General features: G+C 42.6%; 2 protein-coding genes across 7 annotated transcripts in view; one reads left to right on the top strand and one right to left on the bottom strand.

The window, feature by feature from the left end:
• Window positions 1–10,533, top strand: part of LOC115142565 (integrin alpha-X-like) — a 34,665-nt gene extending 24,132 nt beyond the window's left edge. For 4 of the 5 annotated variants that reach the window (XM_029682114.2, XM_029682115.2, XM_029682112.2 and 1 more), the window contains exons 20-31: window positions 79–220; window positions 3,439–3,537; window positions 7,510–7,589; window positions 7,799–7,876; window positions 7,973–8,051; window positions 8,289–8,396; window positions 8,499–8,540; window positions 8,637–8,762; window positions 9,768–9,881; window positions 9,981–10,010; window positions 10,110–10,220; window positions 10,317–10,533. In XM_029682114.2, coding sequence (XP_029537974.1) covers window positions 79–220; window positions 3,439–3,537; window positions 7,510–7,589; window positions 7,799–7,876; window positions 7,973–8,051; window positions 8,289–8,396; window positions 8,499–8,540; window positions 8,637–8,762; window positions 9,768–9,881; window positions 9,981–10,010; window positions 10,110–10,220; window positions 10,317–10,370 — 1,063 coding nt within the window. In that variant the 3' untranslated portion in view covers window positions 10,371–10,533. The remainder of the gene's footprint in view (window positions 1–78; window positions 221–3,438; window positions 3,538–7,509; window positions 7,590–7,798; window positions 7,877–7,972; window positions 8,052–8,288; window positions 8,397–8,498; window positions 8,541–8,636; window positions 8,763–9,767; window positions 9,882–9,980; window positions 10,011–10,109; window positions 10,221–10,316) is intronic. The other variant, XM_029682113.2, reaches the window with a different exon arrangement.
• A 1,993-nt stretch (window positions 10,534–12,526) lies between these two features.
• Window positions 12,527–18,450, bottom strand: LOC135559451 (zinc finger CCCH domain-containing protein 6-like). Of its 2 annotated transcripts, none has more exons than XM_029682119.2 (3): window positions 17,027–18,450; window positions 16,828–16,929; window positions 12,527–13,758 (listed from the first exon to the last, which is right to left on the bottom strand). In XM_029682119.2, the coding sequence occupies exons 1-3, from the start codon at window positions 18,360–18,362 to the stop codon at window positions 13,112–13,114; spliced, it is 2,085 nt and encodes a 694-aa protein (XP_029537979.1). In that variant the 5' UTR covers window positions 18,363–18,450; the 3' UTR covers window positions 12,527–13,111. The 2 variants fall into 2 exon arrangements, with proteins under 2 accessions (XP_029537979.1, XP_029537981.1); XM_029682121.2 differs by having other exon boundaries at window positions 12,527–13,701.
• Between the last annotated feature and the right edge of the window lie 1,774 nt (window positions 18,451–20,224).

Below are 20,224 nucleotides of genomic sequence, written 5' to 3'. Positions count from 1 at the left end.
TTTGTAACTATAATGATTACTGACTGCTCATCAAAAAAAGCACATTTTCAGACTGTACGGTCTTGTCTCTCTTATCAGCACATCAACTTTATTAGTGGTGGACCAGAGTTACTTTAATGTGACTATAAGACTGTCCAATCACGGGGATGACTCCTATAACACCAGTCTAACCCTCCTCTACCCTCCTGGCCTCTCATTCTCCACGATGCATCTTCTGAAGGTAATACCGACACCCCTCCATCTATTGTGTAATTCATTCTGATGTTTTCTTCTTGATCTCGTCTAAACCAGTGTTATTCAAACCTGGAGACCCAAAACATGTTCAGCCAATCAAGGGTTAGATGATTAGTTTAATCAGGGGTGTTCCTCCTGGGCTGGAACAAAAGCTTTCCTTGCTCATCTTGTGGGTCTGCAGAACCAGGATAGAAGAACGTTGATTCAAACATCAGTTTGCCGCCAAACATTTAAATGTTCCCTACATGTGCTAATTATTCATAAAATATTAAAAGGTGCACAATGCAGAAATCACTCCACCCTTTCCTGGTTACTAAAATTGTAATAGTTAGCTTAAGTTTGTGACAAAACAAGCAAGTATAGTGTAGAGAATCATTGTACCATCTAAACAGCTGTGAAATATATTTTCCAAAACAATATTGTATTTTCAGCTGTTTGAAGCTGGTGTACAAAACCGAAAGTAAGACACAAACACAAAACGTAACTGGAAGCAGTTTTAGGTTCCTTACAGAGTAAAAAGTAATATGGACGACTAAAAAAAAACATAAACCAAGTTCATTCACCCACAAATCAGCCGGGCTAGACAATCTGGACCCTTTCTTTCTCAAATTATCTGCCGAAATGGTTGCCACCCCTATTACTAGCCTGTTCAACCTCTCTTTCGTGTCGTCTGAGATTCCCAAAGATTGGAAAGCAGCTGCGGTCATCCCCCTCTTCAAAGGGGGGGGACACTCTTGACCCAAACTGCTACAAACCTATATCTATCCTACCCTGCCTTTCTAAGGTCTTCGAAAGCCAAGTGAACAAACAGATTACCGACCATTTCGAATCTCACCATACCTTCTCTGCTATGCAATCTGGTTTCAGAGCTCCTAAACGATATCTTAACCGCCATTGATAAGAAACATTACTGTGCAGCCGTATTCATTGATCTGGCCAAGGCTTTCGACTCTGTCAATCACCACATCCTCATCGGCAGACTCGACAGCCTTGGTTTCTCAAATGATTGCCTCGCGTGGTTCACCAACTACCTCTCTGATAGAGTTCAGTGTGTCAAATCGGAGGGTCTGCTGTCCGGACCTCTGGCAGTCTCTATGGGGGTGCCACAGGGTTCAATTCTTGGACCGACTCTCTTCTCTGTATACATCAATGATGTCGCTCTTGCTGCTGGTGAGTCTCTGATCCACCTCTACGCAGACGACACCATTCTGTATACTTCTGGCCCTTCTTTGGACACTGTTAACAACCCTCCAGGCAAGCTTCAATGCCATACAACTCTCCTTCCGTGGCCTCCAATTGCTCTTAAATACAAGTAAAACTAAATGCATGCTCTTCAACCCGCCTGTCCAACATCACTACTCTGGACGGCTCTGACTTAGAATACGTGGACAACTACAAATACCTAGGTGTCTGGTTAGACTGTAAACTCTCCTTCCAGACCCACATCAAACATCTCCAATCCAAAGTTAAATCTAGAATTGGCTTCCTATTTCGCAACAAAGCATCCTTCACTCATGCTGCCAAACATACCCTTGTAAAACTGACCATCCTACCAATCCTCGACTTCGGCAATGTCATTTCCAAAATAGCCTCCAATACCCTACTCAACAAATTGGATGCAGTCTATCACAGTGCAATCCGTTTTGTCACCAAAGCCCCATATACTACCCACCATTGCGACCTGTACGCTCTCGTTGGCTGGCCCTCGCTTCATACTCGTCGCCAAACCCACTGTTTCCATGTCATCTATAAGACCCTGCTAGGTAAAGTCCCCCCTTATCTCAGCTCGCTGGTCACCATAGCATCACCCACCTGTAGCACGCGCTCCAGCAGGTATATCTCTCCAGTCACCCCCAAAACCAATTCTTTCTTTGGCCGCCTCTCCTTCCAGTTCTCTGCTGCCAATGACTGGAACGAACTACAAAAATCTCTGAAACTGGAAACACTTATCTCCCTCACTAGCTTTAAGCACCAACTGTCAGAGCAGCTCACAGATTACTGCACCTGTACATAGCCCACCTATAATTTAGCCCAAAGAACTACCTCTTTCCCTACTGTATTTATTTATTATTATTATTTTGTTCCTTTGCACCCCATTATTTTTATTTCTACTTTGCACATTATTCCACTGCAAATCCACCATTCCAGTGTTTTACTTGCTATATTGTATTTACTTTGCCACCATGGCCTTTTTTTCCCCCTTTACCTCCCTTATCTCACCTTATTTGCTCATATCGTGTATATAGACTTGTTTATACTGTATTATTGACTGTATGTTTGTTTTACTCCATGTGTAACTCTGTGTCGTTGTATGTGTCGAACTGCTTTGCTTTATCTTGGCCAGATCGCAATTGTAAATGAGAACTTGTTCTCAACTTGCCTACCTGGTTAAATAAAGGTGAAATAAAATAAAAAATAAATAAACCCCCTGGGTCATACAGCTGCAAAGACACGGTATGATTACACAATCATATATATTTATAACCTCCTACTAGCTAGGGTCTACCCCTTTTACATCTAGGCAGGAATTGGTTCCTCTCACTGGTGTAGTCATGGCCCTGCCTGATGCTCAAACCTTCGTGGGCATGGAAGTGTATGTGTGTGCGATAGGACTGTATTAGGAGGGTCGCTGTGGTCGGCCCCTTTGGCTCCCCTTCCAGAGGTTTCTTCTCACTTCATCTGTTGACTTGACCTCGAGCCAAATTCATCAGTCTTCCTTAGTTCTGCAGCTGGCCTGCCTCATCAGGAATTGAAGCTAGACTGTTGCTTTTGCTTCTCTCTGTAGGAACATTGATATTCAATATCTTTGAACAGAATATTACATTTATGCACTCCCCCTTGTCTCACTCAGTAACTTTCCATCCACCAAATTCCTGTAGAGTGTATGGAGAGTAATCAATATGTTCTCGTATGGTAAAATGAAAAAGTATATTTGAAGCTTGAATCCAACAGAAATAGAGGACATAGAACAGATCTACCCCTTCTCAGACTTGCTTTCAATGAGAGTGACAGATCTATAACTCCATTTGTATGTGAATTTGGTCGGGTCGCCCAAAAACATACATATAGCGATTTATGCGTAGTGCATCTTTAAGTGTTGAATTGATTAGTTCCGTAAATTGGTTTATTTTTAACATGCATACTTGTTTATTTTAGACTGTCAGTGATTATTTACACACCTTACATATTGTCTGTATTCCATAGTCTACAAGGAGAACGGTGTTCAGCTGTGGTGGTCTGGAAGGTGAAATGGACAGAACTACATGCAGTGTCAGCATACCTGTCTACCGTAGTAAAACTACCGTGAGTGATTACTTAGATATACCAGTAAATAATGTTCAACTGTGAATACACTGGTAAAGCTTTAAAATGTTCTTAAATGATAAAGACTCGGAGCTAAAAGCATAACTCAATGTCTTATTGAGTGACAGCTTTGATTTGAGCGATACAGTGCCTTCAGAAAATATTCAGACTCCTTGACGCTTTGCACACTGTTGTTGTTACAGCCTGAATTTAAAATAGATTAAATTGAGTGTTTTTGTTTATCACTGGCCTACACACAATACCCCATAATGTCAGTGGAATTATGTTTGACATTTTTACAAATTATTTTTTTTAAATGAAAAGCTGAAATTTCTTGACTCAGTTGAACCCCTTTGTTAAGCTTAAATAAGTTCAGAAATAAAAATGGGCTTAATAAGTCACACATTGCATGGACTCACTGTGTGCAATGATGAGTAGAGCATTACTTTATTCATCTCAACTTGGGAAATTGTTTTATCCCAGCATGCATCAATGACTTAAAGTGACAGGACAAGAAACAATGACCAACATGATAAAAAAAAACATTGACATAAAAAGGCACATGCACCATACTATCCCTAAAATAATAATCTGATTCAAGTGCTGTTTTATCCTACTTTGGGAGAGAAAAAAAAACTGGCAACAACATTTTCCAATAGGAAAAGTAAGACCTCATAACCGTTAACCAATTAGTCATTAAAAAGCCTCATGGCTGTCTGTAAAAATGACCATCTAAACCTCTGTGGAACATCTGGGCAGGCTTAACCTGCTACTGAAGCTGCTCCTGTGTTGCATTAGAGCCCTGGTGGAGTGGGTGTGTGTCACGTGCAGCTTTTTTATGAACATGTCCTCCATTGATTCCAGCCTGCTGCCAATTGTAGCACTGTCTTTCTTAATGACTTTGTCAAGCTTGTTTGTGTTCTCCTTAGCTAAATTCCCTGTCCAGCACGCAATGGCATAGGTCGCTACACTCGCCACGACATTGCTATAGAACATAAAGCATTTCGTCACATACTTTAAAAGTCCAAAGCTTCCTTAATAAAGTACATTCTGGATTGTGCTTTTTTGTAGCCACTGAGAATTCTCCTTCCAGTTCAATTTGTTGTCCACTGTTACACCTAAGTACTTATAAGAGTCAACGGTGCCAATCTCTTCACCATTAATAGAAATGGGCTTAAAAACATGTATTTTTCCTCAAATCTACCACTAGCTCCTCGGTCTTCAGTACATTCAGGTCCACGTAATTGGCCTCACACCACTTCAAAAGGACTCAGTTGTATCCCTGTGAAGACCATTGCCTCCTCTCATGACACAGTTTACTATAGCAGAGTCAGAGAATGGTTCAGTTCATTGTGTGAGAAGTCATTTGTGTAAAGGGTAAACACAAAAGGTGACAGGACAGTCCCCTGTGGGCTCCCCATGTTTGTACATATCCGATCTGATACTGCCTGGTTCAGTCTAACGAACTGTGGTCTATTGGTCAGGTAGTTCACAATCCATTTGATTGTGTGTGGGTTTACGTGAATGTCATTTTGGGACAAAATGTGGGGTTGTATGGTATTGAAAGCACTGGAGAAGTCAAAGAACATTGTTCTCGCTACACAGCCAGGCTTCTTCAGGTGCTCATATACTCTAGTGGAGACATAGCAGAACAAGCCACTGGGGTCTTAAGTCTTTCAGTGCAGTCCCTCGTCATTTTTTTGAGATGGGCTCTATGCGGGATGTTTTCCATTTTAGTAGGAATATCTGAGCGTGTTAGGGACAGGTTGAAAATATGCTGCAGTATGAAAGCCAGTTGATTAGCACACACCTTGAGTACTCTGGCTTTAACCCCATCAGGCCCTGCTGACTTACTGGGATTGATCCTCTTCAGCTGCCTCACCACTTGTTTCTTCGAGATGCTCGTGGGCTCAGTGCTTCCCAGATCAGAGTCCAGCACCTCCCCTATCTGCTGTTGCTCCGCTGATAAATCATACTTATCGATTGAATCTGGTAAAAATAAAACGTTTAAAAAAAACTCTTACCTCATCACTCTGTAGTTACTGTTAACGGTTTTATTCCTACCATACCATATATCCTTCATGTTATTTGCTTGCGTTCTAATGTCAGTATGTATTCATGTTTTGCCTTGCACAATATTGTCAGTAGAGAAGATAACATAGTCCGTTATGCATTCAGAGCCCATTTTAAGATCCTCCTCCCAGTCATCTATAAATGGACTCTAATCTGTACCTTCAAAGCAGCTCTGTAGCGCCTCTCCAGTTTCAGGTGTCCATTCGTGAATCACCGCCTGAGTGACGCGTTACCTCTGGACTAGTGGGCGGTACTTTGGTAGCAGCTGGACGAGGTAGTTGTCAGATTGTCCAGTGGAGGCAGAGCAGTCTAGCAGTAGGCATCTTTCACGTTGGTGTAGAGAATGTCAATGGTCTTGTCCAGATGAGTTGGAACTTTAACATACTGTTTGAAGGTAGGAAGTGTTGCAAACAGTGGTTGAAATCTCCAGAGATAACAACCGAGTCAGGTGATCGATTGAGTAGGTAATGTGGTGACTTTGTGGATAGTTTTTGTGGTCAGTTAAAAATGTGCAGACGGCGGGATGTAGACAATCACTATGACGCTAGGGAACGCTCTTGGTAAATAGTAGGATCAGCAGCCCACTGCTAATATCTCCACATGAGGGAAACAGACCCTCTTCACTGTGACATGGTTAGTGTGACACCATTGATTGTTTACAGACAGACGCCTCCGCCCTACTTGACCCCGAAAGTACAGAGCTCGTCAGCTCTGATTATTGTGAAACCACCTCTACATGGGAATCAGGTATGACCTCCGTTAGCAAAGTTTCCGTAAACCATACCAGACTTGTTTGCCGACGTAATCTCACATATGAAGTCGTTGCTGATAGTTCCTCCGTCTTGATTACAAGCAGAGCGGACGTTTCCCATGATAATGGATGGGAGATAGAGATTATTTCCTCTTGTTTTGTAGTCATACACCTCCCCTGATTCCCCTTTTCCTTGGTTTCATCTCAGTGGGCCTCGAGATCAAACTGGCTGTACGTTATCAAGGTCTCTGCACTACCAGAGTGTTTGGTGCACTCCACAGTATCTAAACTCAGAACAGCGATTACTCACCACAAACTGGAAGAACCTTTTTCCTTTAAAAAGAGTCCGACGTGAAGGATATACTGCTTTCCCGGGAACAGGCCCAAATCCGTCATTTGCGTGAAGAAGAGACCGAGAAAAAGCATAGTAGTGACTGCATCATGTTATGGGTATATTTGTAATCGTTAAGAACTGTGGAGTTTTTCAGGATAAAAAAATTAAATGTAGCTAAGTACAGGAAAAGTCCTAGAGGAAAACATGGTTCAGTCTGTTTTCCGCCAGACACAGAGATTAATTCACCTGTCAGCAGGACAATAACCTAAAACACAAGGCCAAATATACACTGGAGTTGCTTACCAAGACGACAGTGAATATTCCTGAGTGAGTTACCATTTTGATTTAAATCTACGGCAAGACCTGAAAGTGGTTTTCTACTAATGATCAACAATAAATTTGACAGAGCTTGAAGGATTATTGTAATAAATGGGAAAATGTTGCACAATCCAGGTGTGGAAATCTCTTAGACTTACCCAGAAAGACTCACGGAAGTAGTCACTGCTAAAGGTGCTTTTACAAACTATTGACTCAGGGGTGTGAATACTTATGTAAATGAGCTCTCTATTTCATTTTCAATAAATTTGCAAAAATAAACCTAAAATCATGTTTTTACTATGTCATTATGGGGTATTGTATGTAGATGGGTGAGCTTTTATTTAATCCATTTTTAATTCAGGCTGTAACAAAATGTGGAATAAGTCAACAGGTATGAATACTCTCTGAAGGCATGCCTTCTACTTCCTTTCCACTTCCAGTTATGATTCAATTTCAAATCAAGTCTGACTGTCAACGATGCCATTTTCTTTTTCAGGCAGTGTTCACCAGTAAATTCCATATTTTGAATACATACAACTGGAACGACACAATGGAAATGACCGTCATTGGCCTGAGGTAGAAAATATGCTTCCACAATGTGAATTGTGTGAGAGAATCAGTCCAGTAAACACACATTTCCCCATGCAGTCAAAGTATTGAACATACATTGATTAAAACGAACTAGGTTTGTACAACCTCAATACCTTCTTCTCAATTAGCTGAAGGACTTCATAGCATTCCATTAATGTACACAAAAAATGCATTTACCTTTGCTTTATTTACAGCGACAATGGAAACTCAACCAATAGTTCCCTAACCCGGACCATCCCTGTTCAATTTGCAGTTGACCTGGTAGCAAAAGCGTAAGTCTTTACAAGCCTATACTTGACATTTTGTTTGAGAATGACTCCATCAAGTGAATTGAATATAATCAAGGTGAGATATCTTTGTTGTTGAAGCCTTCCCCAAGACTCCACCACTTACATGAACTTTACTCTGGAGGACACATCACCTAAAAGACTGGTGAATGTATATGAGGTAAACAATCAGCTGCTATTGCTGTGACTGATCTTGAAATTGTGATTCACACGGTGTGGGTGTAATGAGCTAGATCTTTTTATACTAAAAAAAAAACATTTTCATGTCTCTGTCGCTCTAGCCTTGCTCATTTGGGAGTTAAGGTTTATGTTTTGTAACAAAATGCCTTTGTATAAAATCTCTATACAAATGTTATTGTTAGTATCATTGAGTGATTAAATGTCCCACTGTTTACAGGTGCAGAACTTGGGATTTAAGTCTGTACCAGTCACAGTCACATTCACTTTCCCAACTAAGCTTGAGCACAGATTTGAAATGAAGGACTACGAAATATCTGTCTTACAGGTAAACTGTTCACATTTCCTACGAAAATGCTGACGTTTCACTGCCACTATTTCTTTCAATAGGAAACAGCCTAATACAAGTTTCCTTTCTTTTTCTTTGAAGAACCACACTCAATGTGGAAAGGTTATCAATTCAACAACAGAGGTGAGTATTCAAATATGCCACTCACTCTTGACATTGTTGGTCACCGATCCAATCATGTTACTGAAACACACATTTTGCTTCTGGCTGTGTTTACAGTACTGCTCTCCAGAAAAATACTGCAAGTCCATCGAGTGTGAAAGTTTCCTTTTGGAGAAGTTTTTGACAGTTACATTTGTGCTGTCTGGAAATGTTTCCTTCAAGGACCTCGATCAACATGCAAAGGTCTGTATACAGCCAACTTCAACAAATAATGGTACAGAGTAACATGCTAATAATGAATGAGACAGACAGCAAACATCTCACTTTTAAATCTTTGTCATAGTTATTCTTTAGCACGCTACACCATTTAAAGCTAGAAACGCCATTCAAACTTTAAAATGTGCAGTGTGGACTTATTGATATATATAAAATTATACTTTTAAACTATTGAGCTTTTTGTCCTCCATCCACTTCCATGGGATTTCTTCAACATTCTAAAGGTTCCATTGTTAAACTCCCATGAATTCCAACATTCTATTATACAAATCTAGATTCGGATTTCTTAATAACCGCATCAACTTCATCCATTAACTTCTCACTGTTGACTACGCCATGCAAGTAGCCTAGTAGTTTTTGAACTTTTGTAGGGTTTTTGACTGGTCTTCAAATCGGCAAAATCGTAGCGCAATAGTCTTCCTCGCAAAAACGTCATAAAAGGCATCTGATTTTATGATTATAAACTTGAAGCCCCTGCAAAAGACCAGGAACACGGAAGTATGACGTGGGAATGTGTCATTTGCCTGGCTTATTAGCTGACAAATCAGCTATTTTCCCCAAAGTGTATAGGGTATGACATCTTGGTCTACTTATCTGCTTTTCAAATCTAACATCAGAACATCAAATGATGCAGCTTTGTTAGTTTGTCAACTTTTACAAATTGACATTGACCACTTTCCGAGCATTTTATACCACAACTTAGACATGATAAACATATGGGTCTACTACGTCTCTGCTATTTAAATCTGAAATCGCACAGCTGTTCTAATAAGCACTACTTTTAGTTTGAACTTCGAAACATCTGGAGTTGACCACTTTCCCAACAAGTTAGACGAAGCTCTACATTTGTCTAACTTCTCTGCTATTTAAATCAGAACACTTCTACTATTACCACAAAATGCTTTTAAAGAATTTAAGCAAGGCACACCATTTTATTTAATGTAGTTTGACTAACAATATCTCACTCTACAGAGCTTGTCATTGCCAAAGAAATTCACTGGGGACAGAGAAACAGTCAACTTCATCAGTTTAGTCAAACTCAGCTATGACAAAAAACGATATGCCCAGACAGCGAGTGACCCAGGGGTAAGTTTCCTGTCAAAAACTTTTCTTCAAAGATACAAATATTTCTTGAGCAAAGATTGACAAAAGCATCAATTTTGTATATATTTCTTTGCTCATTAGGATAACTCTACAGGCTTCCACCAAACACAGGTAATTCCGTTTGTGGAATTAAACTGATTTACTGTATAAGAATTGTTTTTAAAATGCTTGTTCCATCGTCACTCATGATCTCAAAATGTATTCCTCCAGATTGATGTCCAGGCTGAGATCATCATTCATCCACAAAGAGAGCTGATACTAGGGACAGGAGTTGGAGTAGGACTCTTTCTCCTGCTCATCGTCACAATGGCCATGTATAAGGTGAGTAGCGATGATGCGACAGAACCTTTGTGTCTGCAATGTAAAGGAACAACCCTTTGTTGAACTGTTCAACATTGTTTTTCCCTTTCCACTCAGATGGGATGCTTCCAGAGAAAAAGCCCTGATTATGACGAGAATGAGGGGGAATAGAGTGAGCAAGATGACGCTGCTAAGGCTAACAATGTCTATGCTAATGCTTTGGAGAAGCAGCCAAAGCCCGAGAGCGGAGGAGTGGAGTCAAAACCTCTCCTTGTTGACATTCAGACAGTAAAAAAAATGGCTTCCACACTAGCAATGAGGGGGTAGGGGAGGGACCAAAAGAGAAACAGGATGTGTCAGTCAGATGCAGGCTAAAGGAGTAGTAGTCTAAGCAAAAAAAGAGCGATTCAGACTTACCTTATGTTGCTTCCTTATGCACACTGAATATATGTAATTCAACCACCCAAAACCCTTCCACTTGTTGGCCAACAGATTCACATTCAATAAGGTTTTCAGTACACTTATCTAATATTTAATGGATTGAACTACTGAATGGCAACTTTCAGGATTAATCAAACCATTATACTGAAAAGGGCATACATTCTCTAAGGGGCCTGACTCAAATATTAGGAAACGAGTGCCTTTTCTACGCAACTCTCAGTAGTTGGTATACAGACTTTACTTATACAGGTATGCAATAGGCTTTGGAGGCCTGGTTTCCTTGGGCACACTTAATTTAATTAAACAGCTGAAAACCTTCCCACTTGCTGGCCAACAGATTTCCTTGTGGAGTTGTCATTCAATAGGGTTTTCAAAACATTTATCTTAAGCCATCCCTTTAAATACAGTATAGCTTTAATTAGAATTTGTCGACAGACTAGAATACATAGAGAACGTGTTCAGAATATATGGATCAATGAAAAATAGCCATGTAAATATGCATATTCATCTCTATTACAGCACCAACTGGTATATTTAGGGACATTTTTGGGTTATAAAAAAACTGCTTTAGAGCCTTTAGGCACAATATATATTGATGAATAAAAACAGTGGTTTGATTCATCCTGAAAGTTACCAAAATCAATCCATGACATTTTGGAAGGTGTAAAAAAAATGCAAATAAAAAGTGTACAATAAGTTTTGAATAGTCCTATCCTAATCATAGAGCTGTATGACAGTCCAGCCACCGTGCGCCAGGCTCCCAAATTATTGCACAACATGTTGGCTGGGTGGGGGTGGACGCCAACGTTTTGGTTCTTTTTTCCGTCATAGTAAAGATGTGTTTTTAACTGACTTGCCTAGTTAAATAAAAGGTACAAATAAAAAATAAATAAATTGTGCTGGATTTATTACTTGTGCTTTGAGATGATCAAAATGATCAATACTTTAGTTATGTGCCTTTTGTAATGTCTTCATGGTGGCAGCCCAGGTGCAATGTGTGAGATGGTGGAAATCAGATTAAAAAAAGGTATTCATACCCTTTGTAATTGAAAGCCTAAATTTGCTCTGGTGCAATACATTTCCTCAACAAGTCACAATGTGTTGGACTCCACCTGTGTAAGAAATGTATAGATCACCCACCTTAAATTCATCTGTAAGGATAAATACCCCTCTCTCTGTATGGTCCCACAGTATGATAGACTTTCAAAAGAAAGAGCAAGTCAGAGATAGAGAAGCACAAATCTGGGGAAGGGTACACAACCATTTCAACGTCACTGAAAGTCCCTTGAGCTCAGTGCAGTCCGATTGGAAAAAATAAACTACCACGACACACCCTAGATCAGGCCCCCACTCTAAACTTAGCTGCCGGACAGGAAAGGCACTGAGGGAAGCTACTGTGAGGCCAACTGGGACTCTGAATGAGTTACATTAGTCACAAATAAAAGTTCCCAATCAAATGCATCAAAATCCAAGGCTGTGAGACTTAAATGTGATAAAGTGACGGGGGCTATATACTGTAATTAAAAAATTCTAAAGTGCATACAATACAGCAACTCTGCTGGTTCAGCCTTAGAAGCCTAATGACCACCAGATGCATACGCTTTGCTTTTCAACTAGCTATTCGGAGTATGTGTGTACTTCCATTTGTACCGCTGCACGGTAAACCAACACAGGAGTTAAATATCGACCGCACGTGGTACACAGAACGCACCGCAGCCTAGTGCGGCTCCCCCAACATAGCATTGCGGACTGCTCCTTTAACAATTAATGACTTCCGCCTGAATGCAAAGAGTTTATGCCTTCTGTCCACCAGATGCATCAAAGTACTTTTTCGCAGCACTGTACCTTACTATAAGAAAAGAGAAGCACTACATGCAGAGCAGAACTGGTGCAGAATTAGTTTAAATAATTACATTTTCCACATGAGAATAAGAATCAGTTGAGTGTAATAACATTCCATTGTTCACTCATCAAATAAGAGGAAATGTAGTCAGCAAGAGTGGAGGAAGAGGGCAACGGTTAGTTGTTACTAGTTAACTAATTGTTCCAATATGTTACTTTCTGCTTTAATAAAAATTAAATGCCATTCGTTTTTTTAACCTTAAATAATCAATAATGTAAATTTTATTCTGTAAAAAAACATCAACATGCCTCATCTAAGAAAATCCCTAAACAATTCTCACCAAGACAGACTAGGCTGACAATTCATCAGTAACATTAGCTGTTGCTAAGTAATGATATCAATGGGAGGAACACATTTTATCAAATGGAGTTAAGGAGGGTTGTGTGCGCGCGCGTGTAATTGTTCTCTTGCATTTTTACACTATCATTTTTGCAATGAATTACTGTTCTGATCTGTTAGCAGGAAAATACACTAGAGCATTCATATGAAGGTCAAGTGTTTGTGTAAGTCTTGATGTGTAGTCCATTGACCGACAGTGCATACAATATGAGCCATAGTTCAAATGCAGTTACTGTCTGAAGGGAGAAGATGTGGGGTCAAAAGTCTTAAAAAGGTCTTTCAGCGTTTTTTTGTCACCCACGTTGTCACTTTTGCCCCTCATTTGTCCAGACAGTCGCTGTGGTTGTACATCAGTGTTACGTTGAGTGATCCGTACCATCGCTTGGATTGGAAGGTTATGAACGCCGGGGGTATCCACCTGGACCCGACTCCTACCTGAATTCCTGGAGGGAATGAGATGCTCTCCTGCAGCCTCCTGAGAGTTGGAGTCCTGTGGGGAAGGCTGTGGCCTGAGTCCTGCAGGGCTGGACAGTCCAACAGCAGGACCTGATGTTCTCTCAGTAGAGGGGGAGGCCAGAGGGACAGACGGCTGGTGATTGAGTGAGGGGGGAGGAAGAGGGGAAAGGTCTTCAAAGGACCACACCACGTCCCGGGCGAAGGTGGACCGTGGTAGGGTGATATCAGCCTGGCAAGGGTCACCAAGTGGCACGTAAGGCACTAATGGTTCTAATGGAATCACCAACAGCTCATCCCTCAGAAGGCACTCCTCGCGCTCACTCTCCGGCTCCTCAACCACCTCCTGGCTCTGCCTCTGCTGTCCTGTGGAAGTAGATCCTCTGGTGATTTTGTCTTCACTGGAACACAGGCCATCGCCTCCTGAAAGGTGTCACAAGATCTGACACACTTCCAACGGTAACGGACACAATCCTGAATATATTTTGATTCACACCAAGAGTTAAAAAAATTAAATATTTTAGCCAGAAGTAGGTGAGAGAAAATAAGTATAAAAAACATCACGTCTCATCCAAGATGGCGTAGCAGTCAGATGTCTTGTCATGTACGTATATATACACATTATTTTTGTATATATTTTAAATATTTCTTTACCTCAATTTCAACATACTCTCCTGCAGCCCACCTCACCCAATGTGGTATGGATCTACTATTTTCTATACTTTAGAACCAGAACCCCCAACAGAAGCTAGCTAGTTAACTAGTTACTAGCTAGTAGTCAGTTAGCCACTGCTAGCGGTCATCAGCTAACCTCAGCCCGGTCAACTCCTGCCAGTCTGCACAGTGCGATTCAACCCAGAGCATATCGGACTGCTTATTCTCTCCCACATCTCCGGAATTCCTACCGCAAGCTCTGAACCTTTACACTGGATCATCGCGGCTAGCTAGCTGCTATCAGAGTGGCTACTCCTGGCTAACGTCTCTGTCCCGAAGCAAGCAACAGTTAGCATGGAGCCCTTCATCACTGTCAAACACTCCCTAAAACACTTCAGCGAGCAGGCCTTTCTAAATCAACCTGGCCCGGGTATCCTGGAAGGATATTGACCTCATTCCGTCAGTAGAGGATGCCTGGTTATTCTTTAAAAGTGCTTTCCTCACCATCTTAAATAAGCATGCCCCATTAAAAAAAAAATTGAACCAGGAACAGATATAGCCCTTGGCTCACTCCAGACCTGACTGCCCTTAACCACCACAAAAACATCCTGTGGCGTACAGCATTAGCATTGAATAGCCCCCGCCATATGCAACTTTTCAGGGAAGTTAGGAACCAATATACACAGGCAGTTAGGAAATCAAAGGCTAGCTTTTTCAAACAGAAATGTGCATCCTGTTGCACAAACTCCAAAAGGTTCTGGGACACTAAAGTCCATGGCGAATAAGAGCACCTCCTCCCAGCTGCCCACTGCACTGATGCTAGGAAACACTGTCACCACCGATAAATCCACGATAATTGAGAATTTCAATAAGCATTTTTCTACAGCTGGCCATGCTTTCCACTTGGCTACCCCTACCCCAGTCAACAGCTCTGCACCCACCACAGCAACTTGCCCAAGCCTCACCAATTTCTCCTTCACCCAAATCCAGATCTCTGAGAGCTGCAAATTCTGGACCCCTACAAATCAGCTGGGCTAGACAATCTGGACCCTCTCTAAAATTATCCACCGCAATTGCAACCCCTATTAGCCTGTTCAACCTTTTTCGTATCGTCTGAGATCCCCAAAGATTGGAAAGCTGCCGCGGTCATCCCCCCCTCTTCAAAGGGGGAGACACTAGATCCAAACTGTTACAGAGCTATATCTATCCTACCTTTCTAAGGTCTTTGAAAGCAAAGTTAAACAGATCACCGACCATTTCAAATCCCACCGTACCTTACCGCTATGCAATCTGGTTTCAGAGCTGGTCGTGGGTGCACCTCAGCCACGCTCAAGGTCCTAAACGATATCATAACCTCCATCGATAAGAGACAATACTGTGCAGCCGTATTCGTCGACCCGGCCAAGGCTTTCGACTGTCAATCACCACATTCTTATCGGCAGACTCAACAGCCTTGGTTTCTCAAATGACTGCCTCGCCTGGTTCACCAACCACTTCTCAGATAGAGTTCAGTGTGTCAAATCGGAGGGCCTGTTGACCGGACCTCTGGCAGTCTCTATGGGGTGCCACAGGGTTCAATTCTTGGGCCGACTCATCTCTGTATACATCAATGATGTCACTCTTGCTGCTGATGATTCTCTGATCCACCTCTACTCAGACGACACCATTCTGAACACTTCTGTCCCTTCTTTGGACACTGTGTTAACAAACCTCCAGATGAGCTTCATTGCCATACAACTCTCCTTCCGCGGGCGCCAACTGCTCTTAAAATGTAAGTAAAACTAAATGCATGCTCTTCAACCGATCGCTGCTCGCACCTGCCCGCCCGTCTAGCATCACTACTCTAGACGGTTCTGACTTAGAATATGTGGACAACTACAAATACCTAGGTGTCTAGTTAGACTGTAAACTCTCCTTCCAGACTCACATTAAGCATTTCCAATCCAAAATTCAATCTAGAATCGGCCTCCTATTTCTCAACAAAGCATCCCCTCGTAAAACCGACTATCCTACCGATCCTTGACTTCGGCGATGTCATTTACAAAACAGCCTCCAACACTCTACTCAGCAAATTGTATGCAGTCTATCACAGTGCCATCTGTTTTGTCACCAAAGCCCCATATACTACCCACCACTGCGACCTGTCGCCAAACCCACTGGCTTCAGGTCATCTACAAGTCTTCGCTAGGTAAAGCCCCGCCTTATCTCAGCTCACTGGTCACCATAGCAGCACCCACCCGTAGCACGTGCTCCAGCAGGTATATTTCACTGGTCACCCCCAAAGCCAATTCCTCTTTTGGCCGCCTTTCCTTCCAGCTGCCAATGACTGGAACGAATTGCAAAAATCACTGAAGCTGGAGACCCATTTCTCCTTCACTAACTTTAGGCATCAGCTGTCAGAGCAGCTTACAGATCATTACACCTGTACACAGCCCATTCAAGTACCTCATCCCCATATTGTTATTTTTGTGCTCCTTTGCACCCCAGTATCTCTGCTTACACATTCATAATCTGCACATCTATCACTCCCGTGTTGAATTGCTGAACTGTAATTACTTCGCCACTACGGCCTATTTATTGCCTTTACCTCCCTAATCTTACCTAATTTGCACACGCGGCATATAGTTTTCTACTGTGTTATTGACTGTACGTTTGTTTATCCCATGTGTAACTCGGTGTTGTTGTTTGTGTCACACTTTGTTTTATCTTGGCCAGGTCGCAGTTGTAAATGAGAACTTGTTCTCAACTGGCCTACCTGGTTAAATAAAGGTGAAATAAAATACTATGCAAACTTACAATACAAATGCACTACTTGTAGCATGATGTGTCCGACTGTACCTGGATCTTTGCAGCTGTTACTGATCGCCTGCTCCCCCTCATGGCGGCATGGGCTCAGGCGTAGGAAGAGGGTCCTCAGAACAGAATGGGTTGTGGATGGCTCTGGAGGACAAGAAGTGGTGATGAAATGTCAGTAATATAGTTGCATTTCCCGCAAAGGGACATTTAAAGTATTGTATTGAGTAAAGCAGGCCCTTACCGGTGAGCGGTGTTGGGTCTGGCACCTCCGGTTTAGGCTCGACTATTGGGGGATAAGGCCGGGTCTGTGTTGGAGGGTCAGGGAGGGTTGTCTGGCTGATGGGGCCTTCAAAGAGGCTGCGAAAGGGTTTTCCCACTGGCTTCTGAGTCTCAAGCATAGCCTCAACTGAATCAGAAGATGGTCTATTACAACCAGTGAAATTTCTAGGGGGATCTGGTTGGGTCTGTGTTGGATGGCCGGAAGTGGAGGTCTGTTTGAGGGGGCCGGCAAAGAGGCTACGGAATGGTTTTTCCATGGACTTCTGGGACTCACTGACAGCCTCAACTGAGAATGTCCGTCTCTTGCAGACTGGGAGAGGCTCAGAAGACCGAATGGGGTCTGGGGGACCAATTGCAGTTCTGGGGGGATTTGGTTTCATCTGTCTGGGAAGGTCAGGGAGGGTTGTCTGGCTGATGGGGCCTGCAAAGAGGCTAAGGAAGGGTTTTTCCATGGGCTTGTTAGAAGCTGGTGCCTTACAACCTGGGGAGTTTTGGGAGTGTGAGGGAGGGTCGAGAGTAGTCTGGCTGATGATTCCTGCAAAAAGGCTGCAGAAGGGGTTTTCCACAGGCTTCTCGGGCTCAAGCACAGCCGTAACATAATACGAAGCCGGCCTTTTACAGCCTGCAGGAGGAACAGAATCTGAAGGACCAAATGTAGCGCTAGGGGAATCTGGTTGGGTCTGTGTGGGAGGTTGGGGAGATGTCTGGCTGATGGGGCCTGCAAAGAGGCTGCTGAAGGATGGTTTCAAAGGTTTAGGAGATCCAAGCACAGCTTTAGCTGAATAGTAAGCTGGCCTCTTATAGACTGAAGGAGGATCAGGGGGCCGAATGGAGTCTGGAGGATTTAATGTAGTGCTAGGACGATCTAGTTGGGTCTGTATATCAGGGTGGCGAGAGAACTGGGTGATGGGGCCTGCAACGAGGCTGCGGACGGGGTTATCCATAGGCTTGTGGGACTTTAGAACAGCCTTAACTGAATAAGAAGCTAGTCCCTTACATCCTGGGTTGTTGATGGGCGAATTAGCAGAGTTCTGTATGAGAGGTGTAGTGGAGGTCTGGCTAATCGTCCCTGCAAAGAGACTGCAAAAGGGGTTTTTCACTGGCTTCTGGGCCGTAGAGAAAGCCTCAACTGAATAAGAAGCCTGCCTCTTATTCAGACGAGGATCAAACAAACTAATTGGGTCTGGAGAAACGAATGTAGTGCTGGGGGGGATCTGATTGGATCTGTGTGGGGAGTGTGAAGGGCTTTTCTTCAGGCTTCTGGAATCCAAGCACAGCTTCGACTGAATAAGGAACATTTCTCTTGCTGCATGTAGAGTTTAGGGGTGGATCACGAGGGTGGATAGAGTCTGGAGGAACTAATGTAGTTGTGGGGGGATCTGGTTGGGTCTGTGAGGTCTGGCTGATAGAGGCTGCAAAGAAGCTACGGAAGGGTTTATCCAGGGGCCTATGGGACCCAAGCACAGCCTCAACTGAATAAGAAACCTGTTCCTTAAAGCCAGAGTTTGGGGGAGGATCAGGAGACCAAACGGACGCTGTAGGAGGGGCAATTTCCTTCTCCACGACCTCAGCTGACACTTCATTCTGATACACGGTGGTACTTTCCTCAGCATGTGGCTCAGAGGTGCATGAGCTGTTGTAAAAGTTTGGCCTGAAATCCAGACAAATGTAGCCAATCAATAAAACACTAGTGAATAACGTTGATTTACTATCAAGTGTAAAATGTAACGCTCAACCACATACATACACTACTATGCTAATACACCACTGTGGTGCGGGGGGCTTACTATTCTAATACACCACTGTGGTGCGGGGGGCTTACTATGCTTACTATTCTAATACACTACTGTGGTGTGTGGGCTAGTAAAAGAAGGACAATACTCCTTCGTGGGAACATTTCTCAGGTTCCGATGAGGACTTAAGCTATTATAAGTTTAGGGTTACAATTAGGATTAAGGGTTAGGGAAAATGAATGACAATACATTTTCGGTCCCCACAAGGACAGTAAAAGAAACATGTGCGCGTGCACTCGTATTCTTAACCTTAGGGGATTCAGGAATATGTCAATGACAGGCTTTGTCTCCTCAGCTGTCGCCGACTCCTTTGTGGCCACTGGCTCCTCCATGCTGATTGGCTTGTCGTTTTTAGCCAGTTCCTCAATGTCCTTGTCCCTCTTCAATGCCTGCATAGGAGACATAAGCCCTAGTTAGTAGATAATGGTAACAGGGAGCACAAATATGTCAGTCTGTGTAAGAGCAGGAGTGTCTCTCAGGGTAGACAGTTACTGACTGCCTCCAGTAGCTGTTTGGTTAGCTCAGTCAGGGGTTCATGGGAAAACCTGCACTGGTCTCCTTGGTAGCACTTCTCGTAAGTATGGAAGAACTTGCAGGGGAAACTCTGTGGGTACTTGGTTAAGGAAATAAAGACAAAACATCTGCAGCTACCCCTACGGCAGCCATTTTGTTGTTAAGTTAGTATTTTGTGATCAAATTTGAAGTTTTTCACAAAATATAACAAGAGGTAGGACAGATACACAAGGAAACGGTACTAAAAACAGTAGTCATTCCCCCCCCCTTACCCACACAGTGGCAACCACTACATAAGGGACATTTAGAATAAGCTGAGAAAAGGATATTGTGCATGCAGGATCCCTGGACGTAGAATTTACACACTTCGTTGATCGAGTAGTTGACATCCAGAGCATGTTCTAGCTGGCAGTCATCACCCTGCAAAACAAAATAAGTTGGGGTCTCTATAAAAATGGTCAGGCCAGTGACAGTATTTACTGTAAAAGAAGTCAACATAAACATACCTGACTATCATTTGAATATATTGGGTTTAGGTTCAATGACAAGTGCCCATTAATATTGTTACAATTTCTAATCATAAATTACAGAAACCTGCCTTTATGCACTTTCCCCTGAGGAAATGTCGACAGATTAACCTTCCGTCAATCTCCAAAGCATTCTGGTCTTTGAATTCCTTTGTCATGTTCTTCTTCCCCTTTCCAGTCAAAGTTTCCTGGAAGATGTTGGAATCAGCTGTGAAAATGTACATAAGACTGAAATCACTGACTTGGGAATCGAGCACATCGTAAAGCTACAAATGACATTTCTATGGATATTGACAAGGAAATATGCATGATTTCATTTTGAATTAC

Source organism: Oncorhynchus nerka, linkage group LG15, assembly GCF_034236695.1.
Source record: "Oncorhynchus nerka isolate Pitt River linkage group LG15, Oner_Uvic_2.0, whole genome shotgun sequence".
NCBI classification, from domain to species: Eukaryota; Metazoa; Chordata; class Actinopteri; order Salmoniformes; family Salmonidae; genus Oncorhynchus; species Oncorhynchus nerka.
Note: the sequence above shows the minus strand (reverse complement) of the source record. Positions and strands in the feature narration are given on the sequence as shown.

Excerpts from the sequence above, each read along its gene's own strand:
- LOC135559451 (XM_029682119.2), bottom strand. The coding sequence starts at position 18,362 with ATGTTCCTTATTCAGTCGAAGCTGTGCTTGGATTCCAGAAGCCTGAAG. Across the intron at positions 16,930-17,026 it reads AGACCCAACACCGCTCACCG|AGCCATCCACAACCCATTCT; the intron begins GTAAGGGCCTGC and ends CTTGTCCTCCAG. Across the intron at positions 13,759-16,827 it reads TAACAGCTGCAAAGATCCAG|GAGGCGATGGCCTGTGTTCC; the intron begins GTACAGTCGGAC and ends GACACCTTTCAG.